A 21386-nucleotide genomic window follows, 5' to 3' on the forward strand; every position below is an offset into this window, starting at 1 on the left:
GTCACAGGATCGTTGGTGGGTCCAGGTGAAGCCACTTGGGTAAGACATGCAAAAAACCTGAAAAGATATCTCGAAAGGCCAATCTCAGGTTCTACGTAGTGATGTTATCTTCAGGAGTAACAGGAAGTCACGTATCTTGTGACCTCTGGAATAATGGCTGGCATTTGCTTTTGTCCACACCTTAGCAGAATTCAGGCTCATCCATCCTCCTAACCTGGTGGTCTCTCATTAGCCTTACAAAGGCAGTTGTTTAGGGAAAGGGTGATTATCATTTAAACTATCTTAAACCCAGGAATAATTAGGACAGCTTGAAGGCTAAAGACGAGAGGGAAGTTGGCTAAATCAGATCTCCCAGACTACCATAATTTTCTCACTGATATAATCTTTGCCAAAGCAATTTCACAGTCACAAATCCAAATGACTCAGAAATCCCACTCTTAGTTATGTACCCAATAGAAATGCATGCACATATATACCAAGAGACATGACAAGGGTAAAAATGTTGTTTGCAGCATTCTTCATGACAGCCCAAAGCTAGAAATAACCCAAATGCCCATCAATGATGTCAGAGCTGTTAGAACCAGAGTGACTCCATCTTGAATAGGGGCTGGGTAAAATAAGGCTGAGACCTACTGGGCTGCATGCCCAGGAGATTAAGCATTCTTAGTCACAGGATGAGATAGAAGGTTGGCACAAGATACAGGTCATAAAAACTTTGCTGATAAAACAGGATGTGGTGAAGAAGCCTGCTAAAACACACCAAAACCAAGATGGCGATGAAAGTGACCTCTGATCATCCTCACTGCTCATTATATGCTAATTATAATGTGTTATGCTAAAAGACACTCCCACTGGTGCCATGGCAATGTCAGGAAGTTACCCCATGTGGTCTAAAAAGTGGAGGAACTCTGTTCCAGGAATTGCCCACCTCTTTCCTGAAAAACCCATGAATAATCTACCCCTTGTTTAGCATATAATCAAAAAATAGCTAGAAGTATACTCGGTGGAGCAGCCCATACCACTGCTCTGCCTATGGCATAGCCATTCTTTTATTCCTTTATTTTCTTGCTTCTTTTGCGAGACGGAGTCTTGCTCTGTTGCTCAGGCTGGAGTGCTGTGGCAAGGTCTCGACTCACTGCAACCTCCGCCTCCCAGGTTCAAGTGATTCTCCTGCCTCAGCCTCCCAAGTAGCTGGGATTACAGGCACGTGCCACCATGCCCAGCTAATTTTTGTATTTTTAGTAGAGATGGGGTTTCGCCATGTTGGCCAGGCTGGTCTGGAACCCCTGACCTCATGATTCGCCTGCCTCGGCCTCCCAAAGCGCTGGGGGTTACAGGCGTAAGCCACCGCGCCCAGCCTTATTCCTTTATTTTCTTAATAAACTTGCTTTCACTATACTCTATGGACTCACTCTGAATTCAAAATCTTGCGCGAGGTCAAAGGAACCTCTCTCTTGGGGTCTGGACTGGGACTACTTTCCAGTAAAATGCTAGTATAACTTGTGATATATTCAAAGTAATAATTTTATAGCACAGCACATAGAACAGACACAATTTTTTTTTTTTTTTGAAACGGACTCTCCCTCTGTTGCCCAGGCTACAGTGCAGTGGCGTGATCTCGGCTCACTGCAACCTCCACCTCCCGGGTTCAAGTGATTCTCCTGCCTCAGCCGCCTGAGTAGCTGGGATTATAGGCACGTGCTACCATACCCAGCCAATTTTTTTTTTTTTTTTTACACAGAGACTTGCTCTGTCGCCCAGCCTAGAGTGCAGTGGCACAATCTCAGCTCACTGCAACCTCTGCTTTCTAGGTTCAAGCAATTTTCCTGCCTCAGCCTCCCTAGTAGCTGGGATTATGGGCACCCACCACCACCCTTGGCTATTTTTTTGTATTTTTAGTAGAGACGGGGTTTTGCCATGTTGGCCAGACTGGTCTTGAACTCCTGACCTCAAGTGATCCGCCCATCTCAGGGTCCCAAAGTGCTGGGATTACGGGCGTGAGCCACTGCACCCGGCTCAATAAGAATTTTAAATGAACATATGAATAAAATCAGCAAAGTAAGCTGAATGGAAATGGGAAGCAGAAATAAGCATCTATGAAGAAACGTGGAAATTCTAGCATAAAAATATAATTTTTGAAATAAAGAATTCAATAGATATTGAATAAAAACAGTTAAAAATCAGGTCAAGGGACTCTCATAGGTTATCAGGAAGGGAGAAGATGGAGAGAATTGACAGACAAAGGTACAGGGGGTAAAAAAAAAAACTGCCAAAATATGTTCAATGCAAAGGAAGACTGCTAAAATACGACACACCAAGAAAAAAGAGAGTAACTAGACAGTAAAAATATTTTTAAAAACAACACGACATGGTTTTATTTGGCAGACTAAGACACCTGAAAATTTCTGCTTAATAACATCCTTTGAAAGTCAAAGTACTTACTTTGTAAGAAAGGGAATGTCCTAGGGCTCCAAATATGAAACTGAGTTGAAACTGCAGTAGCCTCTAGTAGATGAGATTTCCAGTCTCAAAGGGATTGGCTTTGGACAGCCAAACGGTGACAAGAGATCAGGATTTGGGTACACAAAAATAGAAACCGACAGCTCTACACAAAGCTGGGACCAATGAAGAGCTTTACTTTCAGCAAAAACACAAAACCAGAAAAAAATCCATTCACCACCCCAGAGAGAAAAGGATATTGTCTCATGCCAAGATTCAGGTGGGCCAAAAGCGTCCCCTGAAGATTTTTTTTTTTTTTTTTTGAGATGGAGTTTCGCCCTTGTTGCCCAGGCTGGAGTGCAATGGCATAATCTTGTCTCACTGCAACCTCCGCCTCCCAAGTTCAAGCCATTTCCCTGCCTCAGCCTCCTGAGTAGCTGGGATTATAGGCATGCACCACCATGCCTGGCTAATTTTGTATTTTAGTAGAGACAGGGTTTCTTCATGTTGGTCAGGCTGGTCTCGAACTCCTGACTTCAGGTGATCCGGCCACCTCAGCCTCCCATCATGCCGGGATTACAGGCGTGAGCCATGGCACCCTGAAGATTTGCACAAAATAGGCTTGTTCTAATACTGGTTTAGAGTTCAAATTTACAATTATTCACCTGGGAAACAATAGGCTGAGAAGTTAATGGAAATATAGTACCTAGCCACTGATAACTCCTGCAGAAACCTAGCAGAAGAAAACAAATTGATCTGGAAGGAACTATCTTCAACCTAGATAGGTGGCATAAGATTCCCTAAAATAAGGTCAGTAGTCCATTTGGGCTGCTATAACAAAATACCATAACTGCATAATTTATAAATAACAAGTTTATTTTGTCACAGTTCTGGAGGCTGGGAAGTTCAAGATCAAGGCTCTGCTAGGCTCAGTGTTTGACAAGGGCTGCTCTCTGCTTCCAAATTGGAGCCTTGTTGCTGTGTTCTCACATGGCACAAGGCCATAAGGCAAAAGCTAGTAGCTTCCAGCCCTTTTACAAGGCACTAATATATTCATGAGGGCAAGGCCCTCATGACTCAATCACCTCCCAAAGCCACAGCTCAATACTGCTGCATTAGGGATTTAGTTTCAACATGAATTCTGTAAGATACAAACATTTCAAACATAGCAGGCCCTATAGGAGTTGAACTCATACTCTAAAATATAAAACTCCATGAAGGGCTGGGCACAGCAGTTCACACCTGTAATCCCAACACTTTGGGAGGCTGAGGTGGGTGGATCACTTGAGCAAGGAGTTCCAGACCAGCCTCCGTAACATGGTGAAATCCCATCTCTACTAGAAATACAAAAAATTAGCTGGATGTGGTGGCATACACCTGTAGTCCCAGCTACTCTGGGGGCTGAGGTGGGAGGATCACCTGAGCCCAGTAAGTCAAGGCTGCAGTGAACAATGATAGTGCCACTGCACTCCAGCCTGGGCGACAGGAGAGCCTGTCCAACCCCCACCCACAAAAAAATCTAATAACAGTAGTATTAAACTTCAAAACTTCAGATGGCTGGTAAGATTGCAGTGGTATTTATAACTCATTGGTCACAACTAGTTACAGATTTCTTTGTTCCTTCTCCATTCCCACTGCTTCACTTGACTAGCCAAAAAAAACCAAAACAAAATGAAATCTTCAAATAATAAACTACAAAATAAGTATGGTGTATTTTAAGTGATTAAAGAAATTATGTATCTTTGCTCCACACATTTCAACAACTAGTTCTGATAAATTTATAGGATTGGGGGAAGCAAAGGCTAACTTTTACTGCATATGTGCCAAGCATTGGATGTAAAACCCCTGTTAGGAACCTCCAAAAAGATTAGATTTGAAAGAAAGAATCAGGAACAGAAAGCATCATCGGCCCAAAAAGCATCACTGGCCCAGTGCAGTGGCTCACACCTGTTAATCCCAGCACTCTGGAAGGCTTAGGTGGGAGGATCAGTTGAGCCTAGGAGTTTGAGACCAGCCTGGGCAACACGGCGAGACCCCATCTCTACAAAAAATAAATTATCTAGCTGGGCATGGTGGTGCACACCTGTGGTCCCCACTATCTGGGAGGCTGAGGCAGCACTGCTTGAGCCCAGGAGGTCAAGGCTGTAGAGAGCTGTGTTTGCACCACTGCACTCTGGCCTGGGCAACAGAGACCCTGTCTCAAACAACAAACAAAAAAAACATGCCCACACTAGTTTATACCAATGCTATAAAAACAACAACAGGGGGCAGAAAAAAAGCCTGAAGGTTTGGATTAGCTCTAAATCCAACAGTTTAAGTAACTTGGGCAATTATGCAAACCCCCATTGGCTTTTAGTAAAATGAACATATTAAAACCTGTTAGAGCATTACTTAATTCACTTCGATTGACAATACATGCATTTCAGGGAATAACAAGTGATTCAAATTGCTTAGTAGCCGTAGCAGTAACAAGTAGCCAAAAGTGCTTAAGGCGTCCATATTTGATCAGGAGACACCCATAGGTTTTGGAAGTCATCTCATGACAGCAATATGCTTTATGTTTCTAAAAAGGAATTGTTATAAATTAACAATGCCCTCTTGGTAACATTAAAACTGCACTGAATTTTTGGAACCTTCTTAACATTTGTTTCTACATGGAATTTATATAATTTACAAATTTACATTATTCAAAGCTGATGGTTGATGGCACAATATATAATCCTGTGACAAGATTATGAAAAGGAAGTTCCCAGATATCCTCACAGGACATGAGACAGGGGTGTGGCTCATCTGTTCACCCAAACCCCTTACAGGAGGGAAGCATGCAGATGGGCAAGTGCAGGAGCTGGATTGAGTGCTTTTGGGCTCTGGCCCCACAGTAGCATCTGGTAGGGGGTGTCTGCAACTCCCAAAGCCCCAGTGGGCATGTTACAGTGCTCCTTTAGCTCTGCTGTCTACAGATAGCTTAAGTGTTAACTAGCTCAGTGCCCTCTTGGTACCTGCGTTCTTGTCCAGCGTCCAGGAAGAATCAGGTCACATGGACAAATTGAAGGATGGTAAATGCAGGGGATTTTATTGCTGGATAAAGGTGGCTCTCAGCAGGATGGATGGGGAGCTGGAAAGGGGATGGAGTGGGAAGATGATCTCCTCTCCAACCGTCCCCAGCTGAACTCCTCTGGACGTTTAGATGCTCCTCTCTTCTCTCCTCTGCCGCAACACTCTTCTGCTCATGGAGCCTGGGGTTTAGGGTTTATATGGATAAAGGATAGGAGGGCATGGTGGGCCAAAAGGCAACATTTGGGCATGAAAACAGGAATGCCTGTTCCCATTTAGGGCCATGGGTTTCCAGGCTTTTGCTGGGGAACTGCCCTCTTCTACCCATTATTTCCTTGCCTCTTGTCCATATCAATTATATTTAAGAGTAAGAAGTTTTAATATTGTGTTCCTCCAATCGTTATTTTTTAGTGTTTTATTTCCTTTCCCTTTAAAAATAAATTAACTTAATAACACATCAAGTAACAACTGATTTATGAATTGAAAATAGTAACAAGCTCAACTCCAAAGTTCATGCTTTTCAACAAGATTCAACATCTTTTATTTACATGTTTATGACATACATTAATGGTCATACACAATTTTTAAACTAAATCTAGTAACAACAGAGGATGGAACATAAAAGACACAATTCCAAATTTTAGTCAGGTTGAAATGTTTTTCCACTAACTGAAAGATAAGATAAATGAGCAGCCATTATAAAGTTATGGGCTGTATGTCAATTCACGTCTTAAAATTGAAAGTCAGCCACACAGCTGTTAAAACAATGGGAAATTTGCAAATGCAAATATATAATGCATGCACAGCTATCACATTTATTCTTTATCCTTAAAGCCATTTTTAAAGTAAACTGGGAGAGGCAACTTAGTAATATATGTACATCAAGGCACATTCTTTTCTTGTGCTTTAGGAATGATTTACATGTGATCTGCTTATATCTTAATTTTATACTTTATAACAGCTTCTAATACCTAAAAGCTTAATTTTTAACAATTATACTTTGAGTGGTAGTTTCCCAGAGAGAAATGTGGCATCTCTCATGGTTATTTTCAAAGTCAGAAAATTGGATAGCTTGAGGAAGTGGGATTTAAAAATCAAACATATGAATTAATATAACTTAGTTTTCATAACCTTTAAAAATAATTTATCTTCAACAATTTGGTGGAACTGTAATCAATTTCTTCAAGTATGATACTATGAGGGCTGCACTGAATAATTTTCAACATTCTGAAATTACCTGACAATTACATGGTATCCACAGAGCTGCTGTGAATGTCTATATTGCTATCTGATTTCTCAACTGCAGTTTTTCAACCAAATTAAACAATTAAACATGATACAAAAGCTGAAAACATACCAAATCTAGTTTGTTTGTTCATTAACTTGTTCATTCTTTGCAAATAATGAGAATTTTTTTTCCCATTAATCGTCCTATGTTATCAAGGAGAATTTTCCCGTCAACAGTGTTTAATAACTGTGTTCTTTTCTCATGGTCAATTTACTTGCCTTGAAGAAATAGTATAGTAAGGTTTTAATAAGCATTTCATGCATTTTAATGGCATTTTTAAAATTAGCTATTCATTTATGGGTTCCTCATATAGATAAATATATTGTGCAAACTTGATTACAACATGTAACTCATAAGTGCTTTAAAATAGAATAAAGAATCCCTGACTTAAAAGGGGATAAAATAAATAGTAAGTCAAGAATCACAGATCTAAAGCATTTAAAAAACGTAATATACCTATGCATCCTATTGAAATGCTTTATATTAGAATTTTCTTTTTAAACCATAAACAGGGCAAATAAATCACAGAATCTCTATATTTTGAGAATGAAACAGAAGAAAAGCCAACTGGTGCAGCCTTTTAAATGCAAAACGTATAATAAAGTAATGTCAAAATGCAAATGAAACTGTACAGTTTTAAATTCAGTACAGTCATTTATAAACATTAATTCATAAAAGGTATATCATGATAAACCACTGCCATCAAATATTAGGTTGGTGCAAAAGCAATTGCACCAACCTAATAGATCTGTTTTCAATTTCTCTACACTAAACGGACTTTTCTATAGAACCCATTGGCCAGACAAAATGTTTGGAAACGTTACGTTACCAAACAGCCCAGAACTTTGATATGTAAACTCCAAGCAGACAGTCACACAGAATTGTAAACAAATGTTCTGTGAGTTCAGTGTACAAGAGATGTCACTTCTTTTTATCTTCATTAACATACTCATTCTCCTTCTGAAATATGTGCTACCTCTACTTTAACAGTTTGAATAGCTTCTGCAACTTCAGATAGCTTCTGTCCTTGCTGTTGTGCTAATACATAATTAACCACTTGCATAATACTTTGGTCAGAAAGTGTAGATACCGATGGATACTCTTCAGTAGCTGCAACAGCTTCCAGAGCTTCCATAGTTTCTCCTGTCACTACCACAGTCTCAAGTTCTTGAGGACCACTGCTTTCTTGTTCCTGCATGCCTGCTGTTAAGATGCTAACAGCATGTGCCACTTGAGTTCCTTGGTTATGAAACTGAAGGGTGTCTTTTTCCAGCATAATTTTGCAAGGCACATAGTCTCTGTGGAATTTAGTCATATGTTTACGGAGTGTTCGAGCATCTATGTAGGCTTCGCTACATACAGGACAGACATAGGGCCGTTCACCAGTATGTGTTCTGACATGGCGTTTTAGAGATCGGGCATCAGCCCAAGCTACTCCACATGTTAAGCACTCAAATGGCTTAACTCCTAAAAAAAAAAAAAAAGCATGTGTAGTGAGGTGCAAGCACCAAAATATACTTAAACTGCCTACCAAACTTCCTTTTATTAAAAAGTACAGTAGCTCATAAGCCTTTCTATCTGGACTGTGGCAATCTTTTATTTAGGACTTTCCTTAGAATAAAGAAGATTCTTTGCCGGGCACGATGGCTCACACCTGTAATCCCAGCACTTTGGGAGGCCAAGGCAGGGGGATCACCTGAGCAGTTTGAGACCAGCCTGACCAACATGGTGAAACCCCATCTCTACTAAAAATACAAAAATTAGCCCGGCATGGTGGCGGGTGCCTGTAGTCCCAGCTACTTAGGAGGCTGAGGCATGACAATCACTTGAACCTGGGAGGCAGAGGTTGCAGTGAGCCAGGATCGCGTCACTGCACTCCAGCCTGGGTGACAGAGCAAGACTTTGTCTCAAAAAAAAAAAAGAATAAACAAGATTCTGAACTATAAATCTCTCTGAAGATCTTCCTGCGGACAGATGTGATTGAGACAAATTTTAGTTTCTGTGCATAAACTCATTTATTCCTTCATTCCTTCAAAGCAGAGGCTTCAAATAGTTTAGTTCAGTGTAACAATGTGGATACAGAATTAAGTTCACTAAAAAAGGAATCTATTTATATACACAATAATTAGGTACTCAGGTTCAGGATCACCTCTGTCATTTGAATAAAGATATGAAATTAACCTTTTACCAAGGAAGGTGAAAGAGCTGGTAAAGGGAGAATCACTACTGGACTGGCTTTTATTCTATAAGGATACATATAATATAAAGTATAGTTACCTTCATGGTTGTTCATGTGTCTCCTATACTCTCTTAGCTGAGTGAATTTTCTTCCACATTTTTCGCACACCCGTTCCAGGTTTTGCTTTGCTCTTCCTTTCTTCCCATGGGTAGCTTTCTTTACATGCCTTCTGAACAAAGCTTTTTCATAAAATTCTTTGCCACATATATTACACCTAAAATAGGGGAAAAGACCCAATTATTTTGTCCAAAGAAGTAGCAGCCATAACAATCAGAGTACACACATGTATCAATTAAGTTCAGCTCCTTCTCAAATTTACTCACCTATAAGGCTCAGTGACAGAATGAGACTTCACATGGGAATACCAATCTTTCTTCCAACTATAGCACTTATCACAAAATTGGCACTGGAATGGCTTCACACCAAGATGTTTGTTCATGTGCTGGCGAAGATCTCTAGCTTCAAAGAAACTTTTTTCACATCTGCAATAAAGTTCAGTTACCCAACTGGATAATCTTATTCCTTTAAAACAAGTTTCCAAGAACTCAGTAACTATTTTTAGTTTTTTAGAACTCCAAAAGATGATCTCAACTTAAAAGAATTCCCTAATTTTCTAATCTTGCATAAAGGCTACAGGGTTTTAGGTTCTTTTCATCTTAAGACTACTAGAAATGTTTTAGAAAGAATCGTGCATAGTTCCCAAAGGTTATTACAGAGGAAATTTACTATTCTCTCTCCTAAATTACCCCACTTTGAGATCCCTATTTCAACCCTCTCATTCTTAGTCCATGTGTTGAGGGTCGACTTTACCTTTGACCCTAGGGATAGAGCAAATGACTTGGGCCTAAATTAATCACAACAAAGCATTCCCTTGGCCATAGTGATTGACTCAGGGATGACTGACTTAACTTGATGTAAATGGAGTAACCCTCAGGGCTTTGATGGAACTACCAGAAAAGAAGTTTGACAATTTGGAATTTGAGAGGATGTGAGACTGAAACCACTGCCATTGTCTTGTCCATATGGTGCCTCAGAGAAAACAAGTGCTAATGAATTTGAATCCAGTTTACATTAAACCACCCAGACTCCTAGACTTTGTATTTAATTCAAGCCTGTTTGGGTTGGGTGTACTTTCATTAATAACTAAAAATGTATTGATAACAAACTATCTTTGTTTCAAAATAAGACTAATTAGAGTAACATCAACAAATACGTCAATAGGAAGCTCCAAAAGCCCATCTCTCCACGAAAGCAGAGGACAAACTGGCAAACTGTTAGAATCAACCTTACCAGGAACTCTAAAAACTAATGAAAAGCTTATAGTGACTAGGCAAATGTTTAACAAAGAAAAAAAATTGTTGAATCCCTGTAAGAGAGCTTTCTGATGTACCCCTGAACCTAAAAGTTAAAAGAAAAGCAAAAGAGAGAGCTTCCTGGCTTTTTGTTTCCTAAGAGACAGGGTCTGGCTATGCTGCCTGCCCAGACTAGTTTTGAACTCCTGGCCTTAAGCGATCCTCCCACCTGTCTCCCAAAGTGCTGGAATTACAGGCATGAACCACTGCGCCCACCCTACCACCCTAAAATGACTTTTTTTTTTTTGAGGCGGAGACTCACTCTGTCACCCAGGATGGAGTGCAGTGGTGTGATCTTGGCTCACTGCAACCTCCCACCTCCAGGGTTCAAGTGATTCTCCTGCCTCAGCCTCCCAAGTAGCTGGGACTACAGGTGTGAACCACCACAACCGGCTGATTTTGGTATTCTTAGTAGAGATGGGGTTTTGCCACGTTGGCCAGGCTGGTCTCGAACTTCTGACTTCAGATGATCTGCCCGCCTTGGCCTCCCAAACTGCTGGGATTACAGGCTTGAGCTGTTGTGCCTGTCCCGATTAATTTTATGTTATATGAATTTTACCTCAATTGTAACAGAGATTTTATTTTAGGAGGATCTGGAAAATGAAGAAGAAGGGGGAAAAGAAACTGGCTGGCAGTGAGACTCTTCTTTCCCACAGTCCCCACTTCCAGGTAGTACATTTGAAAATCTTAAATCACTTTAAATGAGTGATTTGTATGGTAAATGATTTACATCTCAAAGATGTTAAAAATAGTAACCTTTAGGCAAGAAAAAAAGGACATTAAAATCAAGAGTAAACTGAAGTTACAGTTTAATATTATCTTCAAATATTTTTTTGAAAACTGAGTAAAAACATAATTAAATTAACTGAATGCCTCACATATTGAATACTTACTGAGTACAATGATAGCCTCGAACCTCAGGCTTTGGTTGGTGTTTCTTGAAGTGCTTGCTGAGTCCAGAGCCCCTATGAAAAGACTTTCCACAAACTGAGCAAAGGTACTTGGACTCTCCTATTAGAAAAAATTAAAACCCTGTCACATATCCAGCAATCAGTCCTCTTTTAACAGAATTTTTTTATTTTGAGTGGCATCTCACTCTGTTGCCCAGGTTGGATGGAGTGCAGTGGCGTGACCTCGGGTCATCGCAAACTCCACCTCCCAGGTTCAAGTGATTCTCCTGCCTCAGCTTCCCGAGTAGCTGGGACTATAGGCACGTGCCACCACACCCAGCTAATTTTTTGTATTTTTAGTAGAGACGGGTTTCACCATGTTAGCCAGGAGCGTCTCGATGTCATGACCTTGTGATCTGCCCGCCTTGGCCTCTCAAAGTGCTGGGATTACAGGCATGAGCCACCACGCCTGGCCTTTAATAAACAGAATTCTTCATGTCATATTTCAGAAGTTACTTTACCAAGGGGACATGGAAGCCATAACATTTGGCAGACATCTAAGATTAACAATAACCCATGTCAAAATCCCCATTTCCTGTCAACAACCATAGTACTATCAGAGGGTATGACCCTAGGAACGTGATACGGTTGTATGATCTATGGATTGTAATAGTACTAGAGTTGAATACAAGTTGCAGCAGGTATCTACCCTTCATTGGCTATTCCCACATTTTTGCTTTAAAACATCTAAAAATAAGTATGTATGGACAAAAAAATATAAGCCAACTACTATGTTGACATTATGTCTCCCTACCATTTAACTTTTTAAAAGCATGATCATTTCTTTATGCCTGGATTTAAATTATGCATGATTTTAACACTTAGTACACATTTTTCTACACTGAGGGAAACAATGAATATTCCATACACAAACATAGCTGTAAAACCAGATCTGAGAAAACGCTTTTTTTTTTTTTGAGACGGATTCTTGCTCTGTCGCCCAGGCTGGAGTGCAGTGGCGCGATCTCGGCTCACAGCAACCTCCGCCTCCCGGGTTCACGCCATTCTCCTGCCTCAGCCTCCCGAGCAGCTAGGACTACAGGCGCCTGCCACCATGCCCGGCTAATGTTTTGTCTTTTTAGTAGAGAAAGGGTTTCACCGTGTTAGCTAGGATGGTCTCAATCTCCTGACCTCATGATCTGCCTGCCTCGGCCTCCCAAAGTGCTGGGGATTACAGGCGTGAGCCACCGCGCCCAGCCTGCACTTTTAATTTAAAATACTGTCTCAATACAAAATTGAGCACACACGACTATCAGTTTATCAATATACTTTCTGGTATAATTAAAGCATAATCATTAATAGTTTATGAAATGTAACTATGTCAATATAAATTTCTCATTACCTGTGTGAATACTCATATGTTCTTGAAGACTCCGTTTGGTAACAAATGACTTAACACATAGTTCACACTGGAACTGCTTCTGTGATTGATGAAGACTCTGATGTAATTTTAGACCATGCTTATAGATAAAAGTCTTTCCACAGACCTAAGATAGAACAGGGGTGATTAAGTCAATAAAACAAAAAGGGAGATTGTTTCTGAATGAAGACAGAGAAAATGAATATATTATTTTAAATAAATATTTAAATTATTTAACTTACAATAAAACATAATGACAAAGTGAAAGTTGAAACCAACTTGAAAGTTGACCCCTCTTCTGATTCAGTATTCAACAAATATTGTTATCTTTCTTAAATCCATGTGATCACCAGAGATTCTCAAAATAGTAAAAATCAGACAAACCTCATGCTATCTTTGAGACTGGTAAATAGTATACCTTATATTAAGAGACATGGAAGCTTAATCAAGAACAATATACCATTTCCTGCTACACCAACTAGAACAGTGCTTTTCAAACTGTGATGAAGAACTAATTATTTTTTTTTCCTTTTCCACAATCCACTGGGAGAAATTTTTGTTAAACACAAAAATTTTTGTTAAAAATGACGTGACAATGCCAAATTGCTATGACAGTTTCTACATGCTTACTCTCTTATTTCTGTACTTATTGTCCACAGACCACACATACTGAGTAGTGCCACATGGGAAGACCAGAGGCCCAACTAATACTTGGTATTTAAATTTATGGCCGGGTGTGGTGGTTCATGCTGGTAATCCCAGCACTTTGGGAGGCTGAGACGGGCGGATCATTTGAGGTCAGGAGTTCGTGACCAGCCTGGTCAACATGGTGAAACCCTGTTTCTACTTAAAAAAAAAAAAAATACAAAAATTAGCCAGGTGTGGTGACAGGCATCTGTAATCCCAACTACTCGGGAGGCTGAGGTAGGAGAATCACTTGAACCCAGGAGGCAGAGGTTGCAGTGAGCCAAGATCGTGCTACTGCACTCCAGCCTCAGTGACAGAGCAAGAATCAGTCTCAAAAAAAAAAAAAAAAAAAACCATAAATTTACAAATAAAGTGATCCTTAGGACTTGGCTTCAAAATAACTGGCGGAGCTGGGCAAAGTGACTCATGCCTGTAACCCCAACACTTTGGGAGGCTGAGGTGGTTGGACTGTCTGAGCTCAGGAGTTCGAGACTAGCCTGGGCAACATGGTGAAACCCTGTCTCTACTAAAATACAAAAAATTAGCCAGGCGTGGTGGCGTGTGCCTGTAGTTCCAGCTACTCGGGAGGCTGAGGCAGGAGAATTGCTTGAACCTGGGAGGTGGAGGTTGCAGTGAACCGAGATGGCGCCACTGCACACCAGCCTGCGGCAACAGAGTGAGACCCTGCCTCCAAAAAACAAAAAACAAAAACCTGGCAGGGTGGGGGTGGAGGTGGGAGTAGGGTAGTGAATAACAGTATACATAAAACACATGTACCACGAGCTGGTAGCTACTGAAGTTGAGTGAAGGGTACATGAGAGTTCAACCCATTCTCTTCTAAAATAATAAAAAGGAACAAAAAAGAGAAATATAAAAAACCTCACTGGAGGCCAGGCACAGTGGCTTATGCCTATAATCCCAGCACTTTGGGAGGCCCAGGTGGGAGAACAGCTTGAGACCAGGAGTTCAAGACCAGCCTGGGCAATATAGCAAGATCTATAAAAAGGCAGGGTCTCTATAAAAACTTAAAAAAAAAAAAATTAGGTGGGTGTGGTGGCATACACCTGAAGTCCTAGCTACTCGGGTAGCTGATGCAGGAGGATTGCTTGAAACCAGGAGTTCGAGTTTACTGAGTTAAGATAATGCCACTGTACTCCGGCCTGGGTAATAAGAAAGACCCTGTCTTTAAAAAATCTGATATATGAAAAAGATACTTGCACATGCATGTTTACAACAGCACAATTCAGTTGCAAAAATATGAAACCAGCCCAAATGCCCATAAATCAATGAGCAGATAAAGAAAATGTGGTATAAATATACCATGGAATACCACTCAGTCATAAAAATGAACAAAATAATGGCATTTGCAGCAACCTGGATGGAACCGGAGACCACTACCTCTTTTAAAAATTAATTTTTTTTTTTTTTGAGACGGAGTCTCACTCTGTCGCCCAGGCTAGAGTGCAGTGGTGCGGTCTCGGCTCACTGCAACCTCTGCCTCCCGGGTTCAAGCAATTCTCCTGCCTCAGCCTCCCAAGTAGCTGCGATTACAGGTGTGTGCCACCATGACTGGCTAATTTTTTGTATTTTTAGTAGAGATGGCCAGGATTGTTAGCCAGGATGGTCTCGATCTCCTGACCTTGTGATCCGCCTGCCTCGGCCTCCCAAAGTGCTGGGATTACAGGCGTGAGCCACACTGTACCCGGCCAATTAATTAATTTTTTTGAGATGGAGTTTTGCTCTTGTTGTCCAGGCTGGAATGCAGTGGTGCCACCTCGGCTCACGGCAACCACCACCTCCCAGGTTCAAATGACTGGAGAGCACTACTCTAAATGAAGTAACTTAGGAATGGAAAACCAAACATCGTATGTTCTCACTCATAATTGGGAGCTAAGCTATGAATGATACAACGGACTTTGGGGACTTGCGGGAAAGGGTGAGTTGGGGGTGAGGCATAAAAGACTACACCCTGGGTATAGTGTATACTGCTTAAGTAATGGGTACACCAAAATTTAGAAAACACTACTAAAAAACTTACCCATGTAAACAAACACCACCTGTTCCCCAAAAACTATTAAAATACAGAAAGAAAAAAAATCTCATTGGTTCCAAAACTGTTTTTTAATAAAAATACTAAGTCAGGCCTGGCATAGTGGCTCACGCCTATAATTCCAGTACTTTGGGAGCCTGACGTAGGAAGACTACTTGAGCCCAGGAGTTTGAGGCCAGCCTGGGCAACATAGTTAGGCCCCATCTCCACAAAATTTAAAAAAATTAGCCAGGCGTGGTGGTGCACATCTGTAGTCCCAGCTACTTGGGAGGCCAAGGTGGGAGGATGGTTTAATCCTCTGGGAGATGGAGGCTGCAGTGAGCCGTGATCATGCTACTACATTCCAGCCTGAGAGATAGAACAAGACCTCGTCTCAAAACAGACAAAAAAACCCAAACTGAGTCATACTCATATATAAGGCTACAGGTGCTACTAGAAATTTTTCACTGTTTCAAATAGCCCAAAGCTGGCTAATCACAGGATTCATTACCCTTGAGTCATATTTTGGCATTTAGGTACTCTCAATCCTTAGCTCTAGAGAAGAACACAGCTTAGGCAGGACTTTTACGGACCACAGAGATTTGTTTAAGCCATGGGTTCCTTTCTAGTCCTGGTTGGTCCAGTTGAAGGTTAAGGAATGACTGGGATGATAAACTGGTTATTTTTCACCCTATACATCCTCTGGACCCTAGTAAGTTTTCACAAACATCTTAAATAGATTCAAATTACAACTTCAGAGAGCAAATTAAAAAACACCATAGGGAATCACCTTTGATCTAGGCAATAAAGAAGTCATAAATTTACCTGACATTTTACAAATATGAGCGTGACTTGAGAATACATATCCCACCAGTCTCTTTGGCACACATAGTTAAGTTCTAATGTTCTTTAAATAGCAAAATAAACGTTATAGCTTTACCTGGCATGCATGTGGCTTTACACCTGTGTGCTTTAACATATGTATTCGGAGAGAATATAATTTAGGTAATGTTCTTCCACATATGGAACATATAAATTCCCGCTTGGTTCTGCCCTTCTCAGATGATGTTCCCGATGCTTCATTAGACGTGGAATTGGACGAGGATGAAGAGGGTGCATCTTTTCTGGTATGACGAATAAGATGTGCTCGCAAAGAGGCACTGTACTGAAACTGTTTTTTACACAACTAAAAGAAAAATAAAATTCTCTCTAAATGTATTTCCATTACAAAATGTTAACTGAAACTCAACTCATATTTGGACTTTGTTTTTGTTACAATTATATAAATCAATAAACACACTATGTAAAAAACAATAGGTACTAGATTGTAAAGATAAAAGGGATAAGACTCAATCCCTATTCTGCAGAGGCTAAAGTCTAACAACAGCACAAGATTTATATCAACAAGGTTGGGCTTGAAATGGGTCTTTCAGGAATAGTAAAACAAAGACAGAATTCTATCATTAGTATGAGTACTAATAGTTATCAGGTGGAACAGGAGTAGGGGCTGGAAATAGAAAGGTAAGGCTGTGATTGATGGTCCTTGGATTTTATCTCATAGTTGAAGATTCAAGAAATCTTCAATTTTTAAAAAATCTTTGATTTTTAAAATCAAAGTTATATATGCTTACCCTCTGCAAAACCTATTTTTTAAAACAATAAGTACAACTGGTCTCCTGGCCAACCATCTCCACCATATTTTGCTTCTAGAGTTATCTCTGACTTTGTTTTTAAGTGCAGCTGTGCTTGGATGACTCTCTCTTGATGCTTCCCTTTGTAACTCTATGTAACACACATAATGGAAGTTGATTTGCATTTTTACTCCTCTACTCCCTACTTAGATATGTAAATGATTTCCATTACCCCTCTTTATCAATATAGTTATATCATATTCTTGAGTAGACCAATTTCAAGGCTTACATTTTTAGGATGTAAATATTATTACCACTGGGCCACATACAGTACACTGTAATTCTTTTTCCTTTCTTGCTTTTTGTTTTGTTTCTCTTTGCACTTACTAATTTGCAATACCCTGCCCCCAGCTGTACTGGGAGGAGATTTAAAACCCATCCCCTTTTTGGAAATCTCTGTCAAATCATTATGTCCTGGGCTGGGTGTGGTGGCTTACGTCTGGAACCCCAGCATTTGGGAGCCCGAAGAGGGTGGATCACTTGAGTCCAGGAGTTTGAGACCAGCCTGGGCAACATGGTAAAACCCTGTCTCTACAAAAAAAATAGAAAAATTAGCCGAGCATTATGGTGCATGCCTGTGGTCCCAGCTATTTGGGAGGCTAAGACAGGAGGATCGTTTGAGCCTGGGACGTGGAGGTTGCAGTGAGCTGTGATAGTGCCATTGCACTCCAGCATGGGATACAGAGCAAGACCCTGTCTCAAAAAAAAAAAAAAAAAAAAAAAAATCATTATGTCCTGGGCTAACTGTTCCCTAACTGCCTGATACGTGGCTTCATCCTGGGATCCCCTTCACTATTGTCTTGATGAATCCCTTGGACTCTGTTGAACTGGATGCCATGTTTTCTATTTAACATGTCTTGCTCATTTTAGTGAAACATGTCTGTCAACAGCTTCCTGAGAAAATTTGGGAAGTAATAATTTTGAGACCTAGCATGTCTGAAAATATTCTTATTCTACCATCATAAATAATTAAAAGTTTGACTGATTGGCTGTAAGAATTCAAGCCAGAAATCATTTCTCTTTAGATTTTAAACACATGGTGTGGCTTTGTCTTCTAGTTTCTGTTGCTGTTGTTGAAAAACCTAAAGCCATTCTGATCCTTATCCTTTTTATGAGACTGACAATGTTATTGTTTGTCCTCTGGCAACTTATTTGATTTTTGTCCACTGATTCTGAAATTTTATAATGTACTTTAATACAGTTTTATTTTCATCCACTGTTCTGGGCATTCAGCGTACTCCTTTAACACAGAAACTTCTATCCTTAAGTTCTGAAATTTTTCTTTGTATTGTTTTCCATGTTCTGTTTGAAAATAATATTTGTATACTGAGTATCTCAGACCAATTCTATTATTTTCTTTCACTCCCATTTCTAACTTGTCTTTTTGCTCTATTTTCTGGGAGATTTCATTAGTTATATTTTCCAACTTTTCTGAGATTTTTTATATGGTATTATATATTTTATTCCTAAAATACTCTAGTTATTTTAATGTGCCCTTTATATTAATAAAATTTTTTTAGACTTTTTTTTTTTTTTACACTAGTCAAGTGCAGTAGTGAGAAGGGGGTAAAGAGTAGAACAAGGAGTTCGATCTGTAACTGTGAACAGTCAATTGAGATAACTAACTTCGGGCCAGCCAATATGACATTAAAACATTTTTTTTTTTGTAGAGACAGGGTCTCGCTATATTGCCTGGTCTTGAACTCCTGGGCTCAAGTGATCCTCCCATCTCTGCCTCTCAAAGTGTTGGAGTGTTGGGATTACAGGTATAGGCCACCACGCTCAGCCTCAGTGTGCCCTTTTAAAAACATAGTACCGCTGGGAGCAGTGGCTCATGCCTATAATCCCAGCTCTCTGGGAGGCTGAGGCAGGCAGATCACCTGAGGTCAGGAGTTCGAGACCAGCCTGACCAACATGGAGAAACCCCATCTCTACTAAAAATACAAAATTAGCCGGGTATGGTGGCACATGCCTGTAATCCCAGCTACTTGGGAGGCTGAGGCAAAACTGCTTCAACCCGGGAAGCAGAGATCATGCCACTGCACTCCAGCCTGCGCAACAAGAACAAAACTCCGTCTCCAGAAAAACAAAAACAAACAAACAAAAAAACCCCACAGTACCTGGTTGTTTTGTAAACGTAATTTTTTCATTTATCTCTTATATAAATCATATGTTCTGAAGTTTTTTTCTTTTTAGTAGTTTTATTTTCTCGCTAGTCTTGGATTCCTCAAAATTGTCTTTTTTTTTGGAGACAGGGTCTCACTTTGACATGCAGGCTGGGGTGCAGTAGGGCAATCTTGGCTCCCTGTAGCCTTGACCTCCTGGGTTCAAGCCATCCTTCTGCCTTAGCCCCCAACAAATAGCTGGGACTACAGGTGTGTGCCACCATGCCCAGATAATTTTTGTATTTCTTTCTTTTTTTTTTTTTTTTTGAGACGGAGTCTCGCTCTGTTGCCCAGGCTGGAGTGCAGTGGCACAATCTCGGCTCACTGCAAGCTCCGCCTCCCGGGTTCAAGCCATTGTCCTGCCTCAGCCTCCTGAGTAGCTGGAACTACAGGTGCTCGCCACCATGCCTGGCTAATTTTTTGTACTTTTAGTAGAGGCGGGTTTCACCATGTTAGTCAGGATAGTCTCGATCTCCTGATCTCGTGATCTGCCCGCCTCAGCCTCCCAAAGTGCTGGGATTACAGGTGTGAGCCACCGCACCCAGGCAATTTTTGTATTTTTGTAGAGACAGGGTTTCACCACGTTGCCCAGGCTGGTCTTGAAATCTTGAGCTCAAGCAATCTGCCTGCCTTGGCCTCCCAAAATGTTATGATTATAGGTGTGAGCCACTGCGCCCAGCCAAAGTTGTTTTTCTTGAAATCTTTTGTCATGAGTCAATAATCCCTAATATCTGTTCATATTTCAGAATAAGACATTAAAAAATTCACTGGAATTTCCATGTAAATGGGGAGGGGATTGTTGTCAACCATGAGCTTTTGTCAGTAGCTGTCTTTTGTTATTGGGCTTCGGATTTTTCATCTCTGAGATGGTGGGGTCTAGATGGCTATATCCCGGGACTTGAGTAAAGAAAGACCTTGGGCCAGGTGTGGTAGCTCACGCGTGGTATCCCATACCTTGGGGAGGCAGAGACAGGTGGATCATTTGAGCTCAGGAGTTTGAGACCAGCCTGGCCAACATGGTGAAACCCTGCATATAAAAATACAAAAAAATTTGCCAGGCATGGTGGCTCGTGCCTGTAGTCCCAGCTACTCAGGAGGCTGAGGCAGGAGAATCACCTGAACCTGGGAGATGGAGGATGCAGTGAGCCAAGATTGCGCCACTGCACTCTAGCCTGGGTGACAGAACAAGACTCCATCTCAAAAAAAACAAAAAACAAAAAACAAAAACTTAATATTCAGTAAGCTTTTACTCTTCCCTGTTTTGAGTACAGTACATTTAGCTTCACTGTACACAGTACTCCCCAGTGGAGTTATGGTTTTATCCTTTCCAGAGAGTAGAAGATGGATCTTTGGCTAAAGGGACAGGGGTAGTGATTTAATTGCTTCTGCTTTCAAGGTAGCTAGCACTACTAATTCCTGAGACATTTTGGTGGTTCTACAATTCAATTTGGGTTGATTCTTAGCTTTCCCCACTGAAAACCTGGAAGTGAACCCTTTCAACTCTGCTGAATAAGTTACTCCATCTATTTATTTGTATCCAGAATTTAGTTGTTTCAAGATTTCCTGTTCTGCCTTTTCATGAGTTACATTTTTAAAATGATCTTTTTACTATTGTCTTACTACGGCATCAAGAGGAAGCAGAGTTAAGGCTAAGTCACTGAATATTTTTGGGAGGCAAGTAAATGACATGCACATTTAAATAAGAAGATGACTCTTATAGCCATATAAGACATAGAATACAAGCGAAAAGATAACCAAGCAGTAAGTTGGATTCTATATATTATGAATTAGAGTTACCTTCAATTAGCTTTCCAAATACTTACTGGACATTTGTAATCTCTAGCTCTTTCATGTTTCAGTTTGTGCATTATAAGGGCGTATCGTCTCTGAAAAACCATTCCACATTCCCCACATTTATGAGATGCTTCTTCTGTGTTCTCTTTAGCATCTCTTTTTGGCTGTTTCATCTTTTTTCCTCTTTGAACTAACTTCTGAGCCACCTAATAAGGGATAGAAATCACAATCTAAGTAAATCTACTCAATTTTAATTTTTAAAGTCATGTTGTAAATTTCTAACAAAAAGATTTCAAATTCACATTATCTTATTAATACTGGCATTTAAAACATTAAGT

At 40.4% G+C, this 21386-nt stretch overlaps 1 protein-coding gene across 1 annotated transcript in view; it reads right to left on the reverse strand.

The window, feature by feature from the left end:
• Positions 1-6007: 6007 nt before the first annotated feature.
• ZBTB11 (zinc finger and BTB domain containing 11) overlaps positions 6008-21386 on the reverse strand; it is a 29512-nt gene continuing 14133 nt past the window's right edge. Inside the window, exons 5-11 of the mRNA XM_516629.7 lie at positions 21078-21254; positions 16339-16584; positions 12665-12809; positions 11266-11383; positions 9344-9502; positions 9059-9234; positions 6008-8248 (exon numbers count right to left, since the gene is read on the reverse strand). Of these exons, the coding sequence (XP_516629.2) occupies positions 7731-8248; positions 9059-9234; positions 9344-9502; positions 11266-11383; positions 12665-12809; positions 16339-16584; positions 21078-21254 (1539 nt within the window). The 3' untranslated portion in view covers positions 6008-7730. The remainder of the gene's footprint in view (positions 8249-9058; positions 9235-9343; positions 9503-11265; positions 11384-12664; positions 12810-16338; positions 16585-21077; positions 21255-21386) is intronic.

The sequence above is a fragment of the Pan troglodytes genome, chromosome 2, assembly GCF_028858775.2.
Source record: "Pan troglodytes isolate AG18354 chromosome 2, NHGRI_mPanTro3-v2.0_pri, whole genome shotgun sequence".
Lineage (NCBI taxonomy): Eukaryota > Metazoa > Chordata > Mammalia > Primates > Hominidae > Pan > Pan troglodytes.